Source organism: Vulpes vulpes, chromosome 6, assembly GCF_048418805.1.
Source record: "Vulpes vulpes isolate BD-2025 chromosome 6, VulVul3, whole genome shotgun sequence".
In the NCBI taxonomy this organism is placed as follows: Eukaryota; Metazoa; Chordata; class Mammalia; order Carnivora; family Canidae; genus Vulpes; species Vulpes vulpes.
In genome coordinates, this window is record NC_132785.1 from 44,571,429 (window position 1) to 44,595,410 (window position 23,982).

The 23,982-nt window shown below is 35.2% G+C and overlaps 1 protein-coding gene across 4 annotated transcripts in view; it reads left to right on the plus strand.

Moving 5' to 3' along the window:
• GPC6 (glypican 6) overlaps positions 1-23,982 on the plus strand; it is a 1,081,176-nt gene that overhangs the window by 531,252 nt on the left and 525,942 nt on the right. For all 4 annotated transcript variants that reach the window (XR_012002024.1, XR_012002025.1, XM_072760856.1 and 1 more), the window contains exon 3: positions 16,002-16,393. Coding sequence is in view for 2 of the 4 variants with exons in the window: in XM_072760856.1 (XP_072616957.1) it covers positions 16,002-16,393 (392 nt within the window). In the remaining 2 variants the exon portion in view is untranslated. The remainder of the gene's footprint in view (positions 1-16,001; positions 16,394-23,982) is intronic.

Sequence of the window (23,982 nt, forward strand, 5' to 3'; positions counted from 1 at the left end):
TACAAAAAAATGGCTTGGGGACATCTGGGTGACTCAGCGGTTGAGCGTCTGCCTTTGGCTCAGGGTGTGATCCTGGCATCCGGATCCAGTCCCACATCAGGCTTCTCACAGAGAGCCTGCTTCTCCCTCTGCCTGTGTCTCTGCCTCTCTGTGTGTGTCTCTCATGAATAAATAAATAAAATCTTAAAAAAATGGGTTAGGTGAAATAATTATCAGATAGATATTGAACTATTGGCAAAATGTTCTTAGGATTGGTGAATAAATAGTACATGAACAAATTTGTGGTTATTTAGAAGTCTTTCACAGTTTTGATTGTAGTTTAATTTTTTTTTTAATGAATGGATTCATGAAAGAATGTAAAACATATTCAGTGGTTTGAAACAAAGTCAGCTTTTTCGAATATCTTTGCCAAACTGTCTGAATAGAAGATAGAGAATCCAAAATGACTTTTAACAAATTAGAATTGTATTCTAATTGGGAAGGAATAATGTTTAGTGCTAAAAAAAAATAGTGTCCAAGAGGGGAAAAAAATGAAATCCCATAAATATAAAACACGAAAATGAAGCTGTTTGCATTAGTATCAATTACTTGCTCTGCTTCTTTTGTTTGTTGCATCTCTGCCCCAGACCACACACTACCTGTTGAAAGGGAAAGATATAGGGCTCATTTGAGCTAATCTTGTCACCATCATATATCAACACTGTCATTTGATTACTGAAAAGGTGAAGTCTTTTTATCCATTCAGTGAAGGGGTGTTACTTTGAAGCTTTAGTCACTGAATGACTATAAATAGAGAGATATGGCAATAAAGCTGTGTGTATACCCAATTATAGAAGGAGTATAGTTGATTAGCTCAAAAGAAAATAAGGGATACACAATTTTTTTACAAGAATATGGTTAATTTTCCACTAAGTTATCTTTTTTGATCAAAGATATCATGCAACAATTAATGCATTTCATCTGTGTCTGCCACCAAATAATTTTTTGGCCTCAATAAAAATACTTCATAAGAGGTGTGCCTGGGTGGCTCAGTCAGTTATATGTCTGCCTTCAGCTCAGGTCATGATCTCAGGTCCTGGGATTGAGCCCCACGCTGGGTTTCCTGCTCAGTGGGGAGTCTGCTTCTCTCTTTGCCCCTCCCCCCCTCCGCTTGTGTTCTCTCTCCCTCTCAATAAATAAGTAAAATCTTCAAAAAAAAAAAAAAAAAAAACCACATTGATAGCAATTACTGGGAATCATATTTCTCTTGCTTTTGCCAGAAGTCAGGAACATAATCATATGCCAATTACTCTTGGTGTTTCATCTAGAAAATGGCAATATTCACAGTACTTTCTCATAGGATGTTATGAAGATCACATGATATATACTATGTAATTATGAGAGCGTCTGGCACATGGGAAACACTATATAACTGTCAGCTATTTTTTGTACTTTCTCAAGAACAAAAAAAAAATTGCTAATAATAATCACGATCCTTAGTATCCATTTAAAATCTATCTAGGTGTATAAGAGACGAACATTATTTTTCTCTAGCTGAAGGCAGATGCTTAACTGACTGAGCCACCCAGATGCCCTTCTAAACATAGACAACAGTCTTTTTAACTATGGCATGATACATGTCCAGTCTAGCTTAGTGGTTTCTGTGTCTCAGTACAAAATAACAATGTTAACATGATCAATTTCATATTACTAAATAAATGAAAAAATATGCAGTGATCATTCTAAAAATTTTTAAAAGGAAACATCTTTAAAATAATAGAATTAACATTGTCTAATTTTGCATAACCTCTGTGGAGAAGGTATTCTCAGATTTATTTTTAATAAGACCTTGTTTGAAATATTCTTCAGCAGCATTATTGAAATAAAAGAGCAAACATCCTAGCTAAATATTTTATTTTAAATATACAATTTATTCTAATTGTTTCATTCCAAAAGCCTTATTTAATTAGTCAATCACAGTAACAATAGTTATGATTGATTGAAAAATATTTCAGGGAAAATGGTTTTGTGTGGTATTAAAAATAATAGTAATCACAGAGTTTTCTTATAATGAAACAACATTTACATTTTTAAGAATTTTTTATAATTTCAATATATAGGTAAAATTTTAGCTTTCTTGCTTTATATAAATTTATCTGTAAAACTTTTAAATGAATAAAACTTTTGTACTACTTTGCAAAATATGTCATTTAAGAATGAAAATTAATTTTAAAAGTGAGTACACACTATGTATTATCAGTGTCATGTGCAGGGGTTTAAAATTATCAATGTTATTTAAATTTGAATATTTTACCTTCCATGGTAATGTGCTAATGTTATCCATATAGGTGAGTAATATATTTTAGGAGCATCTTAACATGAAATGCTCTTTGGTTTCCTTACTTAATTTCTCATTAGGAGGTCACTACAAGTTTATCCATGGCAGAGGTAAATTTAAATAATGAGAAGATCATGGACAGGAGAAATACTTGAAGCTTTTGTAAGGGTTACTCATTGCTCTTAGAGGGAGATTTTAGTCCTGTCTTTTTCTTCATATGTATGCAGTTCTTATTTTTTATTTATTTTGTTGATTAATATTCCTTGACTTTTATTTCTAAGAAAATCTTTAACAGACATCTACATAATATTATTCAAAAAGCACCATATGTTTAACTCTTGATTTCAAGTTCCAGTAGGCATTTATTTGAAATGGAAATCTCTGAATAATCTTTTAGAATTTATGCTCCAGAATCACAATGCTGGCGGTTATACTAAGTCATTGATATTGTCAGCATGGTCAGTCTTGATTTATCTTTCTAGTATATTAGGTATAATGTAAGTGAATTAGAATTATTGGCCAATAGAGTTTTTGTCACATATGCTGAAATAATGTTATACTCAACTTTTTCTGTTTCTATCTTGGAACTGGCTTTTGGGGCCCACTTAATTTGACATATTTGGCAGACTGAACCAGAACCTAGCTTGGAAAGACACAAAAACTACATGGGCAAATGATCTGCCAAGTGACCCATGAACAAAAGCGAGATTGGGTTGCCCTTTGAAATAAACCTATTTGAATTTTATTATCTCTAGAGCACCTTGTGTCTCTAATCTTGTGAAAGGTTAGTATTCCATCCATCAGAACAAGATTAGAGTGCTGGTTGGTGTCTGCTCTTGGTGATAACTGAATGCAGCAGTTGGAGCTGGAGGAAGAAGATTCATTACCATCAGCAGTTCAAAAAGGAAAGGGGAAATAGGCAGAGAGGGTCACATTTACAACATAAGCCACATATTCCTAGGTCAGGGTATTTAAAACCAAACCAAACCAAACACAAAAGACTGCCATGTTGGAGAAGCTTTGCAGAGCCCTTTAAGTCTGCAAAAAGCAGAGCTTTTTTAAGACTACACTTTATAGAAATTACCAATTTCTGATATGTAGATAGATACCTTATTGAAAACCATTGCTAATTGCTTTGGGGAAGATTTTATGACATACATCAGAATAAAAATAAGAATTGTATCATACCACTGTATAACATATGGCTAATAACAACAAACACATGTTATAAAACATCCAATAAAGTCTAAAATAATAAGCTTGTGGGATGAATAAAAATTCTTAAAGATTACTCAACTGAATATCTTCTTTTGAGTACTTTTATGTGTGACCTATATAATATAGGAGTTGAAATATAAATAATATGAAAGTTACTTGTAAACTTAAAATATGCCAATGGATCAAAGTAAGCATGTTGCTTATCCTGGATAAGGACTGTGAAATTTGATTTTAGCACTGTGCGAAATAAGATGCACATATTCATCATTGTACAGTTTCGCAAAAGATATTGTCATTCACAAATTGATACTTTATGATGTCTTTAATAATGATTGTTTTCATTTGTTGCATTTCAACTGATTGATGTTATGAAAGTAAAATTGGCATCAAATAGCATGAGATTAATGAATTCAATATTTTTTTCTTTAGGAAGAACCTGTTAAATGGCAAAGTAAAGCTTATCACTGTTAAGCAAATTTAGATCAATATTAAATTAATTCATTTGCATTTATACCTTAGATAATAATGTCTTACTATGTACCTATACTGGGATATCTATTATTTATTTTCTCATCGAAGTGGATAATTACCTTTGAATTAAACATCTATGATGTCTAAGTGGGGCTGATGTTAATTACCTCTTGACAAATTTAAGAAATAAAATGATTCCTAACACATGACTTGGGGAAGCAGTGCACCTTTAAGTGTTATCCGAGAAGCTCTGATAATGGACAATGGAATTTTATTGGTTACTGATTACATCAGTCTGAGAAATCCTTTCCCCATCTAGAAATAGACAAAATTATCTATATTTTAAAAAATATTCATTTGAATACTAAAAATGTTATTATCAGTGAATAACTGCCTAACCTTACTGGACCATTATTTTACAGCCAGCATGCTGTGTCTGAGACTACTCTCCCTCTCTTTCTCTTTTAGTTAATTAAGTCCTTCTTACTAACCAGCATGAATATACTAGATATAGAGTCAAGAGACTCAAATTCTATCTCTGTTAATTTGTTTATGAATTTTGTAATTTTTTAGTAAATTTCTTATTTGTTTTCTGTCCTCTCCAGCCTTTTTTTTTTTTTTTGTCTTAATTCTTGGACTTCCTTTTGTAGGTTTATTAGATATAATAATTTCATTCTATATTTTTATTATTTTTTGGTTTATATTTTTAAATAGATTCTTTCCACCATCACCAATGAGCATTTATGTGTTTAAAAGATCTTTTTATGTTAAAATAATACCTATATTTTAATTATGAAAGTGATTTATAGTCACTGTAGAAACTTTAGAAAAGTAAGCAGTGTAGAAAGAAGAAAATACAAAAACATAACATTTTGCCCATTGTAAACTATTTTTATATGTGTGTTCTTATTTGTGTATACATATATCTTTTAACAAAATTGGGATTGTATTGGATATATATTTTCATATCATTTTCTATCTCAGCTTTTTCCATCATCATGTCTTCTACTGAAAGTATATTTGCTGTAAATCTGGTAATGTTTATGTTTTAAGAGTCTTCACTTAAATAGAATTTTTCAAAATACTATACCTAATTTTGTATTTGTAATTTTGTATCTCACACATCTGTTAAAGAGGGTCTCTAAATTGTATAAGCTTCACTCCTCATAGAAACTATAGGTATTCTCCTGAAGCCAGATTGTCTGGGTTTGCAATCCCAGCTACATCACCTGTTAGCTCTGTACCTTCAAAGATACTCAGCTTTCTGCACCTCTATTTCCTCAAATGTAAAATTCAGATGATAATAATCACTATCTCACAGGGATACTGATACGATTAAATTAGTTAACATATGAGAAGTCCTTGGAATAGTAACTAACTTAGTGTTTGGTAAGTGTTAGCTTTTAAATATTTTAAAAACATAACTTTATATATAACATAATATTTTACATTTTGAATATGTCCTTCCTTGAGGATTTTTAAATTATTTCCCTTTTCTGCTATCATCAATAATAAGATAAGAGGAATGTTTTTGTACACAAATCTTTGACCTTATCTTTGGAATTGAACTATTTCCTTTTATTAGTGTTCTTTTCTACTGAAACATTCTAAATTTCACTTTTTCTTTTAAAAAATAAGTAAATTGGGCCTTCTAGGTGGCTCAGTCAGTTAAGCATCCAACTCTTGATTTTGGCTCAGGTTATGATCTCGGGGTCGTGGGATCAAGCCCCACTCCCTCTCAAAAGATTCTCTCAAAATACATACATATATACATACATACTTCAGTAATAGATATTAAAGTAGTTAAGATTCTTCTTGTACAAAATATATGTAATTAAAGACAACTCAAAAACAAAGGTGGCATATAGCAGAATATATTAATATATTATTTTTCAATTTCTTCTTTTAAAACTCATACTTGGTACTGACTCTTGCTTTCATTTTAATTTAGATGTCTCTTGAGTATAGTAAACTTGTTATTCCGAGACTTTTCATATCTTTTCAGCAACGCAGGTTTTTGATGAACCCAAAATGATATAACTTAACAATTTAACATTAAATTAGGCTATAATAGTTTCATTACAAATTTAATTTTTTTCATTACAAATTTTATAATTAACTGTGCTTTTACAACTCAGCATTTCCCAATACACTCCACTTTTGCCTTCTGTTGTCTGCGTTATCTACCCAGCCCCTAGTTACTTTGGTAAGCATTCCCTCTCCCTTTGGCTTTAATTAGATCAGGTGTTACCAGACTCGCTTCCTTTCTCTTCCCAGGCAACATCTTTCCTCGTTCATCATGGAGTAAGCTCTTTGTGCTATTGTCGAGGAAGGCAGAGGGTGCCTGGGAAGGGAGTGGTAGGTGCTGGAAAAGAAAAAAGAGATACAAGGAAGAGGTGAAAAAACTGGCACACTCTTATCCCCAAGACCTCGGCTACTGCCCCTCACATACTTTCCACATTTTGACCAATGATCTGCTTTCTTCTGGAGACCAGAACATCAGTTGTCTACCAATGTGAGATAGGAGAAGAGGGAACAAACGTGAAGGAAGGGGAGAACCAGGACTGATGTGTAATATCATTATTCCTTCTTCCCTGCCCATGTATCCACTACCACGGCATTGACAAAAATAAAGTATTGGAGAATAGAAAGAGCTGCACCTTGAGATCAATGGGGAAACTTAAAGATATCCTGATACCTGGATCTCATTCCCAGGATCTCATTCCCAGGGATTATGATTTAATTTAGTCTGGAATGCAATTTGGCCCTCAAGATTCTTTTAAGTGGTTTTAATGGGCAATTGGTGAGAACCAATTAATTTTATGAAGAAGAGAAGTCGATGTCATTTGGCTGTTCTTCCTTACTCTCCTTAAGCACTGACACAATCTCTTGTTGCAATAACTCCAAGTCCTTATCACTGACTTTTCACTTATGCATTCGTTTTGGCCCCACTTCCCAGAGTCCTCCCCTGGTGTTTTGGTATTAGCAGATGTTTTTCCACCCCTGGCACAAGGAGGTGGTGGGTGAAGAAGTAAAGGGAGCTGGACAAACAACTGAGATTGTGAATGGAAAAATATATTATCCAAATTTGGAAACCTAAAAAAAAAATCCTTTTTTTCAGTTAAGTCAAACAAAATGTTGGAAATGATTTTAAAATCTATAATTTTGGTGCCTCATGAGTTAAACACATTGTGGGTCATATCATCCCTGAACGAAAAATGGGTTGTGGGCCAGGCCTAAAAGTGTTGTCTGTAGGCCAAGACTAAGGAGCTGTGCAATGATGAAAGTGAACTCAGAAAGCATCTCAGCTTTTAATTTCATATGCACTGCTTAGAGTGAGATGGAAACACCGTCTGCAGGCTCAAAACAGTTGTTTGCACTTGGCAGCAACCGTCAGCAGATTTCAAATTTAATTCATGATTCTCGGAATTAATAGTTTATCTATACCACCTTGTGAACATAAATGGCCTAATCAGTCTTTCTCACTTTAAAAGACATCTTCTGGAAAAATAACCTACCAAGAAATGAAACATTTATCAAACTAATGTGTAAAGGATCACTAAATATAGGAGAAAAAAAAAAGTTTAACCTTGGGAAATGTGTGTTCAAGCCAACAATTTCTGTAAACTGCCTTATTGCTTCAAATCTCCCTGTATCAGCCAATTACATAGGTGCTGCTTCCAGGGAACTTTCCTTTTGAAACTGAATTACACCCCTGGATCTACAAAGGAATTTGTTCTCTTCAGGTGACTTAACGGTTTTAAATTGAAGGATTTTGCAAGACATTGATTATTTTTAATAAACACTCATAATGACTTTTCACTAAAATTTTCTTCATGGAAAAATCTAGTTGATTAGATTAGATGCATTAGAAAAATATAAAGTGATGATGTCCAATTGACCTGAATAATGCATTTAAAAAGGCATTGTTCTATTCCTGGTTTCCTTGATTGATTAGTTAGGAGTAGTTCTCCAGACCCCTTATGTTTCCACTTATTTAAGATCTAATTTATAAGAGTTTCTAACACACAATGGGAGTAATATAATAAAAATAACCTTTGGATTCACATAGCGAGCAATTTTTAAATTATGTATTATAATATTTTTTGACAGTAGATATATTTATTATTTTCTGAATAATTCTTCTAGATTTATGGTGAGCGTTTTATTATAGGGCCTTGTAAAATGCTAAAGGAGATTTAAAATTTTTATTTTTATTAATTACAATAAAGAGAAAGTTTAAAAACTATGAAATTTTCTTTATAATTTTATAGGTGTTATTTTTTTTCTTTCCCTTTTTCATTTCATACTGTCTATTTTATATGCCAGGTTTACTGTGGGATTTTCTCCTCATGAAAATCTCCAGGGGCTCATTAAACCACAACATTAAAGAAAATTTAGGGGCATCTACTTTAAAAATCACTAAAGTCACTTCAATTGTCTAAATCATTTAAGTGATTTAAGAATTTACTTTTGGATTTTAGTTACTTTGCAAGGAAATATAAAGAGAAGAATGGGCTGCAAATTTTAACATAAAAAATAAAAATAGTGGAGAAAAGGAACTTTTATTCTACTACTTAGAGATAACAGACTAATAATTAAATTGTCTTCCTGCCTACAATAAATTAAAGGCATGATACATTATGTTGAACTTATTTATCTCCAAACATTTCACTTACAATTTTGACCCTTCATGCCAGGGATTGGCAAATTTTTCTGTAAAGGCACGGATATTAAATATTTGGAGTATTTTGAACCACATAAGCTCTCTGCTGCTAATTCTTCTTTTTTAACATTGGCATTTTATTTGGTTTTATTCAAGCATTTAAATATATAGGTTAATGTGTTCATGGATGTATATGCTTGTTGATAATGTTCACACATTATAAAATAACATATACAATATATGTGTGCATATATCAAAAATGAGGCACATATATAATCAAATAATTTTAGCCTCCTTTTATATGCCTTTCTATGTCCTGTGCACTGTAGCTATAATCCCAGAATCTATTACTGGTTTTCTTCTAATGGAAGCCACCCCTTTGAGGAAGATTTATCAACCTGAAGGATGTATGCCTTCCAGTCTCAGTTATCTACATGAACTAATTAGTATTAGTGGAAAAAGTAGTCACACATGAAAATTGTGTGACATGATTTAGATTTGACTTTAGAATGCATTTTGCAATTTATGTTTATGTATAGTTTTACCCAGTGTCTTTTGAGTTTATTATGTTTTCTTTTTTTTTTAAGATTTTATTTATTTATTCATGATTGACAGAGAGAGAGAGAGAGAGAGAGAGAGAGGAGAGAGAGAGAGAGAGAGAAAGAGGCAGAGACACAGGCAGAGGAAGAAGCAGGCTACATGCAGGGAGCCCAACGTGGGACTCGATCCCGGGACTCCAGGATCATGCCCTGGGCTGAAGGCGGCGCTAAACCACTGGGCCCCAGGGGTCCCCTTATTATGTTTTCCAGTAATTATTCAGATCACAGAGTGAAAGTTTGACTTATAATAAACTACAAAGCCACCCCACCCCATTCTTTCTTACAGTTCATCCTTTCTGCTAATGGTTTGGAGCTCTGGGTTGCATACTAGTGGACTGATGTAGGGCAACTTGCTTATTTCTGAGTCTTAGTTTCCTCATCTGCAAAATTTAGATACACTAATACCAAATTTGCATAAAGTGTATGTAAAGCCCATAAAACCGTATTTTACATTGTGCATGATGCTCATTAACATCAGGTAACTCTTTAGGACATATCTCTACCTATGTTTGAAATGATCATGATGGTAATTTGATTGTTTCAAATCCATTTGTCCTCTTCATTTAAGGTTCGATATCTTGACTTTCCTCCAAAACTGTAACAGAAGCAAGTGGAAATAATGAAGATATTATGTTACCTTTATCGATTGCATTTTAAAACAGTTTGTGTTGGGGATGGGGAGCTCTTATAGAAGTGACAGAAATTTGGCAATATAATCCCTCAAACAGGAAAGATGTAGATTCTATTATTAGAATCACTTTGAAATTATATAGCCTATTAATTCCTGGGTTGAAGTGACTGAACAAATCATAATGCTTATTATGATATAATAAATTTAATCTATAGAAACATACACATGCACACACAGCAAGAGAAAGTATGAATTAAGAGATAAAGAAGTCATAAATAATAAAAGAATTTTGCTTACAGCAACATTGTCTCCTAATAGGCTCTTTTTAAAATAAATTGTTATTTTGAAAATCATTTTATGTAATTTCAACCTCATAATTTTTAAAAATGTATACTGAGGGTATCCATTACTTAAAGAAAAGCACAATTGATATTTAGGAAAAACTGCTAAGACAATATAATAGGGTATCTATTATAGATTCAAAAGTGGCTTGGGAGTTAATTCAAACATAGAATGCAAGGCATTGCCTAGGAGAAGTATGCAAGTGAACATGAATGCAGTCAGCTTGGTGAGATCACAGGCTATGGGGTCAAGGCCCAGCAGGGCCAGCAGCAGAAGAGGCTGTAATGAAGTAAAGCATGGATCGAGACAGACAGAACTGCATCAGAAAGGAAGTGAGGGTCTGGTAAGGCAGTCTTGATAATGAACATATTTTTGGACAGGGGCCATGAGGCCTTCTAGGTATAGATGTACAGGAACTTGGAGCATGGGAGGTTTTGAATGTTTATGTGTCTATTACCTACAAGAGTTTAGCGGATGTCAGGATGCCTTATCTGTTAAGTCCTGCTCTACAATGGGCTGTAGCATCTCTCTCCCTCTAAAGTGGGTCTATGAAGTTATCATTATCTAAGAGGGCCCCAGACCAGATAGAGTCAAGGTGCATTTCACTGGATAGTCACATTCCTCCATCTATTTATTCACTCACAAGTCACTGCCTTCTAAGACCCTGCCACAAAACAGGCACCATACACAGAAATGGTAATATTGGCTGCCAACAATTTTACCCACAAATATAATGTGTATTTCAGCTCCTTTAACTGAAAGCACAGTTTCTCAAATTTATCTTGAAAAGAAATGGCATGGCTCTCTCTGTAAATGTCCTGGTACTTTCTCTGAATGTCTGGATATCCTGTTTTTAGGCCTTTAGAATTTATCAGTAGGAGGGTAACACTCTGTAGGTTAATTAAGAGTGGTTTTGTCTCCCCAAGGGATGTTTGGTAACATCTGGAAATGTGTTTGGTTGTCAACACTGCAGGAAGGATGTGCTGTTGGCAGTGAATAGATGGAGGCCAGGGATGCTATTTAATATCCTGCAGTGCACAAGACAGACCCACAACACAAAGATTGTCCAGCTCACAATCTCAGCAATGCTAAGGCTGAGACCCCTGATATAGAGGACTACATCCAACTGTCCAGGCCACATAGGCTACAACTTGCCAAGGATGACACTTCATGTGGCCATGACTCCTTGAGCAATACCAGTGCTTACTTCTCGTAAGGTATCCTCTCTGGAGAGTGGGAAGAGATAGGCCATTCAGGGACCATGTGTTCTCACCCCCAAAGTCTAATATAGAAGAGAGTAAATGGCACTGTGGTTCTTCCTCCATGAATGCTCCTCATTAAGTCAGCATTTTCTTGATGGTCATATCTGGTTATTATGTAAGCAAGGAGACTTTTGAAAGGGGAAATCCTCTTGTAAGATGTGCCTGAACACTGCTAGGTGTATGCAGAATGAGGAAGGACACCTCTGTTGACTTGTCCTTTAGAAAGACACTGAGGGGGAGAAGCAGGGGCATAGCCTTATTGGGCCTGTGAATCATAACCCTTACTGTCCATCAGCTTTCTGAACCATTTTACCCTCCATGACATCTCCTCTGGGTCTTTCCTTAACCAGAACTTGGATGCTAGGTTGACTGAACTGATTTAACATGCTTTTGGGAAGGGGAGGGTAGAAAGAAAGAGATGAGGAGAGAAATACATTCAACATGAATATATGGGTTTAAAGAAGCAAATGTATGATACCTGCTTCCCCTGGCAGTTGCCAAGTATAGATGCAATCTCCACTGACCAAAGCTTCTCACACTCGTTGGTTTTTTGTGATCACATGAATGTACACCACCATCGTGAAGTGCTCATTTAAACAGGCTTTCAATGAGAAGTGTTTTGGAAAGCAGGAGAGTAGGAAAATGGTACAATTTCTAGGTAAATGCTGTACAGCCCTTAACCCAGTCTCCACGCACAGCCCGCCTGTAGTAGTATTAACGAGACATTTCCAGCTTGACTGGGCAAACCTTTTGCAGTTTCTCAAGGCTTCAGATTCCTGGAGAGCCTCTTGTCTGCCATCCCCCTCTTGCTGGCACCTCCCTTAGGCCCTGTGCTACCCTTCTATTTTGATCCCATTCATCTGGAGGCTTCATTTGAAGCCTTTCTTGGATATCCTTAGGGCAACTTTTGGCTCCTAGGAGTTGATTTTTACCCCTTAAGAGGCCTCTCCAAGTGATCAGGCGGCTTGCAGACTTTCTTTTTTGCCTTTGCAACAGTGATGGTTTTTATCTACAAGATTGTTCCCCCACTTGAAGCAATCTGCCCCGCAGCAAACAGCTGTCTGCATCCAGATCTCCCCTCTAGATGAATAAAATCCTTCCAGAGGCTAATGCTGGCTGGGAAAAGTGCTTTTGTGCATCTATGAAGCATGACTGAGCCCTAAGCAACAACCTTTGATGTATATTTTGTGAATGGGAAAGAGAAAAAAAAATCAAAAACATTTTTTTTCCTTCCAAACTGTTTCTTGCAGATGAAAATTTTTGTTGACTGAAGGCTTTACCCAGTGTGAGGTTTGCCCTCACTGATTAAACAAAGATTGGATTGAGATCATTTTTCTCCCTACATTGCTCTTCAATTTCATTCTCTGTGCTATTTGGGCATAATACTTCATCAGCAAAGTGGGTCCGGTAACTGTCTTCCAAATCTCCAATCTTGTTTGGTTTGCTGAGAAACAATTTTCATCCAAGCATAAAATACTTCATTCACAGAGTCAACCTTCAAAAGGTGGAAGTCTAAGTCTATGGGCAGGCTAAAAATGAAATGTGTGTGCTTATCTTTGGAGGACATTAGTTTTGCCTCAGTACCTTGGATCCCCATCTTTCATAAGATCTAAGATCAATGTACCTTAAGGTAGCAACATTTGTCATAATTGCCTGATACATTAGCATCTTTCAATACCAAATATTAACTTTGACTATGAGATCACTAAGCCATATAATGATTTTGAACAAGGAATAATAACTTGACTTTTGAGGACCAGTGAAGCTAATAGCAAACTTTTTAGACAATGACATACCCTTAGACAGATTTTAAATTTAGAATTCTAATGAAATGTTTCTTGAGCCCTGTTTATTGAAATATGAGAACTTGGTTTCATTATTCAATTATGAATAATAATTTAGGCATACAGAAGCAAACCACAAGACACAGTAAGTAAGCAGTCTGTTTTTAACCATTCAGCCTTGAAGCAGGCATAAGGCCAATATTTCATGTTCCCTGTATTAGGGGGGGTAAGCCTAAAGAATGCTACTTCCAGAAAAAGCAAAAAAATAAAAATTTCATCCTCATAGAGAAGCATTTATACTTCCTATCTTTGCAGAGCAATGAGAATCAGAAGATTTTTTTTACTTTTTTTTAAAGCTCTTTGAAAATCCAGACCACACTATTGATTACTAACTATTCATTGCTGAAGGCAGTACTCTGTATTCAATAAATTAAGCTTTAATTCCTGAGTCCAACAAAATAATTGACCTCAAAAGGAAGATAAATGAATAGGCTGTCCTGAGCTCATGATTAGAATCCACTTTCCAGTCTCATTATATTAGTATTTTTCAATTCAGTGAGTTTTCCATTCTTTTTTAGTTTTGTTCACAATCTTTAACACCTTTCACCCTGCTCCTCTATCAACAAGGCCAAGCTATTTTCATTCTTGGTTGCAGGAATGAAAGGTTATAATATGGTATTTTTATACTTTAGTATTAATATCGATCATTTAATATTTCCATGTTAGGACAAACTAGGTAACTAGTATTTCTAAAAAGTTCTAAAGTGTTCTTGATTACATAAAATACTAAATAACATAGACATATAGCATAAATAAGTATTTTGATTAATTCTTTGAAATTTTTGAAAAATTTACCCTATTTGCATCAATACTGATTTTACATACTGAATCCTTGACGATTAGGGAGGTTTAGTAATGTTTAGCCTGATTTTACATTTGGGAAAAATTAAGATGAAAAATATGGAGTGATTTGTACAAGATCACATTAGGTTAATAAACCATGACTTAGGAAATCCCTCACTTATTGCTGCCATTGTAGCAACAGAATTTCTATGATTAGGAAAGTATATTCTTTTATAGTAAGAAGGTAAACATGTGACTACAGTCCTTTTTAAGGTTTGATGCTTTGGTTTTATTTGAAAACTACTATAAAATAATCATTATTATTACAGGCAACATTTAATGATCAGAAGAGTGGTTCAGTGTTCTATTATTCAGAATTGAAGTAACTAAATCAAGGTCTTCTGATAAAGCAGAAATGAGGTGTAACTTCCAAGGAAGCTATAGAGAGATTCATGGCTTTTTCCTTCTGTATCTCAGGAGAAAACCCTCCAAGGTTCCAGAAAAAAAGAAATTGTTTGTTTTTGTTTTCCTACTTTGATTCCTTGAAGTGTCCTGGACTTGCTTTGTCCTTGCATTAGCTGAAAGGGGATATGGTATCAGAGAACAAAGAGAAATATGAGAGGTAAAGCCGAATCCTTCTGATGTTGGGAACTTGGATTCATTAACTCAGAGGCATTACCACTTCTTAGCCTTTTCTTCCCCCCAAATCACATTCTCCAAACGGATAAAACTTGAGCTTACTCTACTGAGGCTTATTTGTGCGGATGGGTGGGTGTCCTTAGGTACACACATGAAGTATGTCTGAGGGGAACCTAATATGAGGCCCAAACTGGCTAACATTACCCAGTGACATTAATTTTAATTTCTTGCATCCTGTAAGTGAGCCCACTAACATTCAAGTTCTGTTGCAGGATAGCAGAGTTCATTTCTTGGTGTACTCTTTTTCATTTAGAACTTCTTAAGCAGAAAACCCAATTGCCTATATTTTATTCAAATTCTATAAAATGATAGTTTATATTTATAATGATAATGCAAAGTACTTCATAACTTTCTGATTCATTATGGCAAACTAAATTATGTTCATTAGAGCTTTGGTATTAAGTGAATTTAATTGCATTATGAATCTCTGAACACTGATAATTGATTGCTATATATAGCAACTACAAAGAGTCCAAAATATTACATTAATTTAAATATCCCATTTATGAACTATTCCAAATAACAGCAATTTAATTGAATTTGGTGTTACAAATAGATTTGTAAATAGGCTGGAGCAAAAGTTTTTATCGGTATGCATTTGTTATTATGTTAAGGAAAATACTTTGCAACATATTTTGATTTGAGTTTCTTAAATTAAGATTTTCTAAAGTTTAGCAGTAAGTGATAAAAGAATCCAGCGACATTGGAGTAGTAGTAAATGGTATACTCCTGGGCAGCCTGGGTGGCTCAGGAGTTTAGCACTTGCCTTCGGCCCAAGGCATGATCCTGGAGATCCGAGATCGAGTCCCACATCAGGCTCTTTGCGTGGAGCCTGCTTTTCCCTCTGCCTGTGTCTCTGCCTCTCTCTGTGTGTGTCTCTCATGAATAAATAAATAAAATCTTAAAAAAATAAATAGTATACTCCTAATGTTAGCAGATATTCTTTCAAGTGGAGATCATGTGGTCTTCTGTTTTCTTTGACTCATAGAAGTTCATAGATGTAGGGCAAATCTTATGTAAAATATCATCACTGGCTCATTGATGCCTTAATCACAGGATAAATATTCGTATGAAGAGAATCTTTAGAAAGAGTTGTTTCTAAGTTAAGTACATGTGTTGGGCATTCTAGATCTCACCAATTTATGACTGTTTTCTTGTTTTATTTGCAGAATTTTTCCGAGAGCTCCTGGAGAATGCGGAAAAGTCACTGAATGATATGTTTGTACGGACCTACGGAATGCTGTACATGCAGAATTCAGAAGTGTTCCAGGACCTTTTCACGGAGCTAAAAAGATATTATACCGGGGGCAATGTAAATCTGGAGGAGATGCTCAATGACTTCTGGGCTCGGCTCCTGGAACGGATGTTTCAGCTGATAAACCCACAATATCACTTCAGCGAGGACTACCTGGAATGTGTGAGCAAATACACAGACCAGCTGAAGCCATTTGGAGATGTACCCCGGAAACTGAAAATTCAGGTCACCCGTGCCTTCATCGCTGCCCGGACTTTTGTCCAGGGGCTCACCGTGGGCAGAGAAGTTGCAAACCGAGTTTCCAAGGTAATTGAAAATCTGCTGTCTTTCTAATTGGTCTTCCTCTTTTGCTCTGTTTACAAAACAACTGTTTTTAAAAAATCAAGGTGAAAGTTCTCCCTTACAATGCTCCTTTCTCTTAGAGAAGTCAGATAAATGGCAAAGTTTAATCCTGTTTTTTTTTCTTCTTTTTCTTGCTTTGTGTGAGAGAAGACAAGATTTCAATCCATTCCATGTTTGGAACATAATGTCAATATGTATCAGCAATATAGCAGAGAAGCTTTTATCAGGAATGGTGTGGAAACAGGTGTCTTGTAACCATGACTGCTTGGCACTTGTGATCAGAGTTTTAAGAATGATAAATAGTCATGAAACAGTCCAGCCGGAGGTTATAATCCTCTAGGAAGTCACCAAGTGATAGTCTTCACAAAGTCTGCAAGTAGAGACAAGCTGCAGTTCAGAACACCAGCTCTTGGCATTTCTTCTCCTTTATCACTCTTGTAACAGTAGGCAAATTCCTTAGTAGTGGAGGAAGAACCGTTTGCTAATACCTGTAGAACTGGATTAGAGAGGAATAAGGAATACACAGTATAGATTCTGGTGGAGAATTCCTTTTGTCATCCATTAGCTTTGTAATTCAATGCCATGCAGTGCACTGGGTTTATAAGTAAGATAAATCACTAATACACATCATGTCTTTCCTTGAGGACATCTCTAAATCTTTAACACAAGGGGTCTTACTCCATTGCTTTCGTTAAACATTGACTATTTCCTGTGTACAAGATATTTGCCTTTGTTTAAATTCTTCCTTGACAATGAACTGTTCTTATGAGATGGGCCTGCCCATTTATGAGATCAGTCCAACAAATAAACTGAAAGATGATTACTCTAAAAACAATGCATAACAGAAATCTGGTATTATGTCACTCCAAAAGGTCATATTTGTACAAAGATTAATGCCAAAAACTGCTTTCTTAGTACAGGGATGTGGCACAGAGCCACATATTTATCATAACAACTGGTACCATCCCGCCATGTTTCTTTTTTCTCCTCTTTGATATCCTCAATATTTATATCTTGACATAAAGACTGTGTATACCCTTAAAAAAATATTTCTCCATGGCACTATTTGTAAATTTCATAGCAATCCACTTTTAAATTACCTGTTCCTACCGAGTTTATGTGAGCGTATGGAAAGACTATTCTCAAGAAAGCTCTAGAAAGGATAATCACATGGGACTTAATAATATAAAGGGCATATGAATCAAAAACAATGATTTTTTTTAAATTGAAAATCAACAATGTTCTAGATACGAAAGGAACTAGAGTCCCAAAAGTGGATTAATAAGGAATTAGCCAGGTGGAATAGCAAGAGGAAATATGATCACTTGGGAAAGTCTGTAAAATATAGGTAAGTACAAGAAATAAATATGTATCCCACATATTCTTGAGCAGTTATTTTGTTAAAAAAAAAAAGATATAACTTTAGTTACAGAAGCTTCAAATTGAAGCCTTTGCTTTTCTTGAAGAATGAAACACACAACCAGCTTTTAAAACACACAAGGTAAGAAATTCAAAGCATGGATTGATATATGCATCATCCTTGATTGTTTACTTTAATTCTGGCTGAATGTGAATAATGTTTAGTGCATATATTTTGGCCTGGGGACATTCTGGTGCAATAAGAGAGTATTTTCTGGCGAAGTATCTAAAAAGCCTCAGAGGAGGCTGCTTGCTGATTCTCAGAATGTGGCATTAACAACTCACCAGAGATGGGCAGTTATCATTCCCTGACTATCTCAGTCTGCGGTCTTTGCAGATCAAAATATAACCAACTAATCGTCCTGACGTGGAGGTTGACATCATGGAGCAACCACCAATAGACTATGACTTCTAATTTTTTTTCTGGACATGATGAGGGATGTACTCTGTAACACTGAGATCATGCTTCTCCTGATCCTTGCATGGTCAATATTCATTTGCTGAGCAACTGCTGTGGGTTTGTGATGTAGTTTGTGGTCATTTAACCACGGAATGTTGACTATTCTATGCAGATATTGGCTTGTCTGGCCTGAGTTTCATGAATCCTAATCTACTCAAATCATAAATCCCATGCACCACCAAATCTGGGCACCACCTTCTAGTAGAAAGATAAGCAGAGAGAGAAAAAGAGAGAGATATATATATATAGATAGAGATATATGGCTTAAAATAATTTATGACTCAGGGATTTAAGTATTTTTACCAATGAACTTTTTCACTTAATGATTACCAGATGGTCTGTAGCTGACTAAACCAGAAATAGATCTACTAGGATTATCTGTGTGCTGACAATTTTCAGCACCCAAACTATTTTTTGTATTAAGAATAAAATATTACAAGGGCTAAATATATGAAGAGGAGAAGCAAGAATGGTGTTGGAGGTTTAAGCCTTTCATAAATCTGAAGCCTTTCTGTGGTCTGTTACTTGAGTGATTTAGAGTTGGTGAAATGATTGCAGAAGAGGTAAGGAATTCAAGGCAATATTCCCAAATATAGATCAACAAACTGGGTTATCTCCTGCATCTTGGTTTGAAGAATACTTTTTTCTTTCAGTTTCCTTTTCTCTTCCAGTGGCTTCTTAAATCTTGGAGAAGATGTCATTAATAGCTTCTAATTAGTTGTTTTGACTGGGAAATTTATCTCTTTGGCAAAACACAGCCATTTGACACAAATGTTTTGACATGATATTATAGGGAATTTTCTTACCAGAAAAATGGAAGAATAATTTGTAGGTATCAACACAATTATGTTTTTAATTTATCTTGCCATCTTATAGATAAAAGCCTTGTCTTCTTCTAGACATGGAATGGAGCTAGTTAATTTTAAGTGACTGTAACTGGAGATCTGGTTCTTAGAAGTGTTAAATGATTCTGGAGTGAATATCTGTGGTCAGTTAGGCAGGATTCATTTTCTCTTTGAATGACTCTTTTTGAGACTGCCAGGTATTGACAAAATAAGGAGTTTTGGTAACTTGCGTACTTTATTGATAGAAGTATACATTGGCATGTTCAGTTTGGATAACCATTTGAAAATACCTGTATCATTGAAAAAATGCATGCACTAAAACTGCATTCTACCCCTGGAATGAAACAAGTAGGTATAACATATGTGTACAGGTAGATAGGTAAAAGAACATTAATAGCAGCATTGTTTGCAATAACATGAAAAGTAAAAAGATCACAGATGTCCCATCTTCATATATCATGATCTCTTTACACCATGAATTTATGAGGCATTGAAAATAGGTGAACTATAGCCACACTCATGAAGAAACACAGAGACCTCATTTTGAGAGAAAAAAAAATCACCAATAAATACATATAATGTATATAAAATTCAAATAATGTGAAAGCAATATAGTATTTAGAAATAAAAATGTTGTAATGTAAGAAAATGTTTTTGAATTATAAACACAAACATCAGATGGTCATTACCTTTGGAGGTTAAGTTTGGAAATATTGTAAAGGAGGAATATACAGGGGTTTCTAAAGTTATTGATAGCATACTGTTTCTTAAGCTCTGGGCTATGTGTGTGGTCAGGAGTGGATTTAAAACCATTTTAATGAAAAAGATTCAAGTCTTTTTGGAAAGACTTTCCCATTGCTCCTCTCTGATTCTCTTCATCTGTGCAGATATGATCAAGTTCCTGAGCTACTCTCATTAGTTATCAGATTTACTGCTGTTTGTGATTTGCTAACCATTCACTTTCCATGCCCCATATGGTGCTGAATGATATCAAGGAGTCATGGAAGACAAAGCTCTCAAATGAAGATAAAAGCAAATTTTGATAATGTAGTAGCCTGGAAAGAAATAATCTAGACTATTTTTTAGCATTGCCCCTTTATTAAAACACCACCTGCCTTCCCTTGTATATACCCATTTGTGACTGGAAACACAGATGCCAGCTTGTCACACACTGTAAAGCACACAGCCAAAGGCCTGCATAAAGAGATGTTAATAGGTTATCTGCCTCAACTATCATGAAGACAAACGTAGAAATGACTTCTGTGTTTTCACTGGTCCATCTTGATGCCATTTAAACAAAGAAGATGTGATTTCCTATCTTTCTGCTTTAATAAAAGTGACTTCTATGAGTAAACCCTGTAAATTATGTCAATATAACCTCATCACCTATGCAAGTCATTTCAATGATTCATTCCAGAGAGTTGCATAGATAGTAGAGCTGAGATCCATAGAACTTGTGCTATTGCCAACTATTGACATGTCTCTTTTTTTCTGTCTGTGTAAGCTATCTGTCAGCCTATCCATCCATCCATCCATTTACCTAAAATCCTTCTTTCTTGTGGATGATGACTTTGAAAAGAAAGTCTCGCTTTTAGTCTTTAGGAAGACTAGAATATTTTCATCAGTAGACACCTGCCATGTCTGCTCCACAGATTGTTGTTTTTGCATGAAGAACCTCATAACTGGTTCCTCCACTTGAGTAAACAGCTTTGCATTAATAATGCAATGCCTAAAAAGCAATAAACACAAAGTCAATTTTCAATAAATGTGGTTGATGGACTATAAGACTGAAAAAATTTATCCTCAAATTTGATGAAATGAAGGCTCTGAAATACATCCATTAAGAGCATTCTCTGATCACACTAGAAAACCATTGTGAAGAATTTACCATGGATATCATTTACAAGAGAAATGGTATTCTATTTAGCTTTTGCTTTGGGGAAAAAAATTTAAGATATAAAGTAAGATTGCCTATTGGAGTTATCATCTGACTCATTTGTCTTGTCCCTTTTATGGTGATCTTCTAATTGGAGTTAACTTTTGTGGAGTCATCCAAAAATGAAAAGGACCACAGAAAGGGCTTAGGTGAATGAAATCTTTTTATAGTTTTTCTGGGGTTAGTGTATTTTCTTCTGTAATTGATGATTATTCAATGAGGTTACTTCAGTAACACACAGTGTTATGAAGAATAGGTAAGCCATTTGAAATGATCAATAATGCTTCTATATTTACAACTTTTAAGTCAGCATAAATAATACATGATGCCTGCTTTCATGATGGTGGTGTAGATATTATATTTAGAAGGTACTTACAGTCGATAAATAAATAATTTCATGATAAAAATAGTAACAAAATATTAGTACTAGGAGCCCTAACAATGAAAATAGCTTATTAATGTAATTCATTGAAAATGTATGAATTTTACCATTGTGGAGGTGCTGTCATCAGCTCTGGAAATCACAATAATATATAAAAGTCCTAGTGTCAGAAGAAAAAAAGAACATTTCCCCTCAAGAATAGCATGCCAGATACTACCGAGGGGTTTAGGTAACTAAGAGAGACAGTCCCATTATAATTGAAACACTTTGGTACTACCCAAAGCAATCTACACATTTAATGCAATCCCTATCAAAATGCCACCAGCATTTTTCACAGAACTAAAACAAACTATCCTAAAATTTGTATGGAACCATGAAAGACCCCAAAAAGCCAAATCTTGAAAAAGAAAAGCAAAACTGGAAGCATCATGATTCCAGACTTCAAACTCTATTACAAAGCTCTAGTCATCAAGACAGTATGGTACTGACACAAAAACAGACACACAGATCAGTAGAACAGAATAGAAAATCCATAAATAGACCCACGACTCTATGGTCAACTGATCTTCAACAAAGCAGGGAAGAATATTTAGTGGGGAAAAAGACCGTCTCTTCACCAAAGGGTGTTGGGAAGACTGGACAGCTACATGCAAAAGAATGAAACTGGATCACTCTGTATATTACACCATCCAAAAATAAATTCAAAATGGATGAAAGACCTAAGTGTGAGGCAGGAAATCAACAAAATCCTGGAGAAGAACAAAAGCAGCAACCTCTTTGACCTTGGCCACAGCAACTTCTTACTGGACAAGGTCTCCAGAGGCAAGGGAAACAAAAGCAAAAATGAATTATCGGGACCTCATTAAGATAAAAAGCTTTTGCACAGCAAAAGAAATCAACAAAACTAAAAGGCAACCTATGAAATGGAAGAAGATATTTACGAATGACATTCTCATAAAGAGTTAGTATCCAAAATCTACAATCAACTTATCAAGGGGCACCTGGGTGGCTCAGTCGATTAAGTGTCCTGGGGTCCTGGGATCGAGTCCTGCATCAGGCTCCTTGCAGGAAGCCTGCTTCTCTCTCTGCCTATGTTTGTGCCTCTCTCTGTGTCTCTCATGAATAAATAAATAAAATCTTTTAAAAAGAGAGATTCTCTCTCTCCCTTTTCCTCTGACTCTCCCTCCCACAGCTCTCCCTCTCTTTCTTTCTCTCTCTAAAATACATAAATCTTTATTTTAAAAAGCTATTTGTGTATTCTTTTTGTTATTTTTGTAGCTTGTGTCTCTTTCTAATACCTATGCTTAAGTCAGACTATTTTTTAAAGATTTTATTTATTTATTTATTTAGAGAGAGAGAGGCAGAGAGGCAAAGGGAGAAGCAGGTTCCATGCAGGGAGCCCTTCGTGGGACTCCATCCCGGGTCTCCTGGATCACACCCCAGGCTGCAGGGGGTGCTAAACCACCGGGGCTGTCCAGTTAGACCATTTTATTTTAAAATTATACTATCTACTGGAATTACATTAAAACAAGCACCTTTCTCCCTATTGAATTTGATTATGAAAGTTTATTCATATTGAAAGGAGAAGTTAACAAATTCCTTAACTCTGTCTAAATACAGCGTAGCTAGGAAAAGTCTGGGAACCACGGTTCTACCTTTACTGTACTTAACAGATATTGTCTTCCTCTCCTCTATAGTCCAAGATGGGGTGGTTATAATATCCCAATATTTATCTGATCTAAATACGGATTCTTGTAAAAGTGGAGCCATGTTGGAGATTTAGTTCCACTCTCACTGATAAACACTTGTTCATTTTGTATTATATGTAAAGTACTATTGTAAATTCTTGAAATGGCATGACCAACCAAGTTAACATATTTGCAAATACTAATTGGGAAGTCAGAGAGAGAGGGACACACACACACACACACTCACACATACAGTATCAATGTATGCTGAGAGAATTATGTAATAAATGTTCTGGGAACAGAAAAGAGAGGCATCTAGCTTAATCTCACGTGCTGTGAAACTTTCAGGGACATAAAAGCCTAAACCACATGTTGATGGATGCATGGACATTGGACAGATGATGAAGGCATCTGGCACCGCAAAGGAAGCTTTAGGCCAAGGCAGCAGTGAGCAGAAGCACAGAGGGATAAAACCAACTGATGTGTGCAGGTAGCCGAGACATAAAGCACAAAGCCATGAATACCTAGAAATTAAGCTGGAGACCTAAACTGAACTCTTGAATAAAAACTATTTCACTAACAATTTTGTGCATGACTATTTTGCCTGAATAATTAAAAAAAGAATTTTCTGCGGTTAGAAGCATTCTAGTATTTTTGAGGGACAAATGTATGCTGGGCACTTACTGTATGTCAGGCATTGTTCTATAAGAAACAGGAAATAGGGATGCCTGGCTGGCTCAGCGGTTGAGCGCCAGCCTTTGGCATAGGGCGTGACCCTTGAGTCCCCGGATCAAGTCCACGTAGGGCTCCCTACATGGAGCCT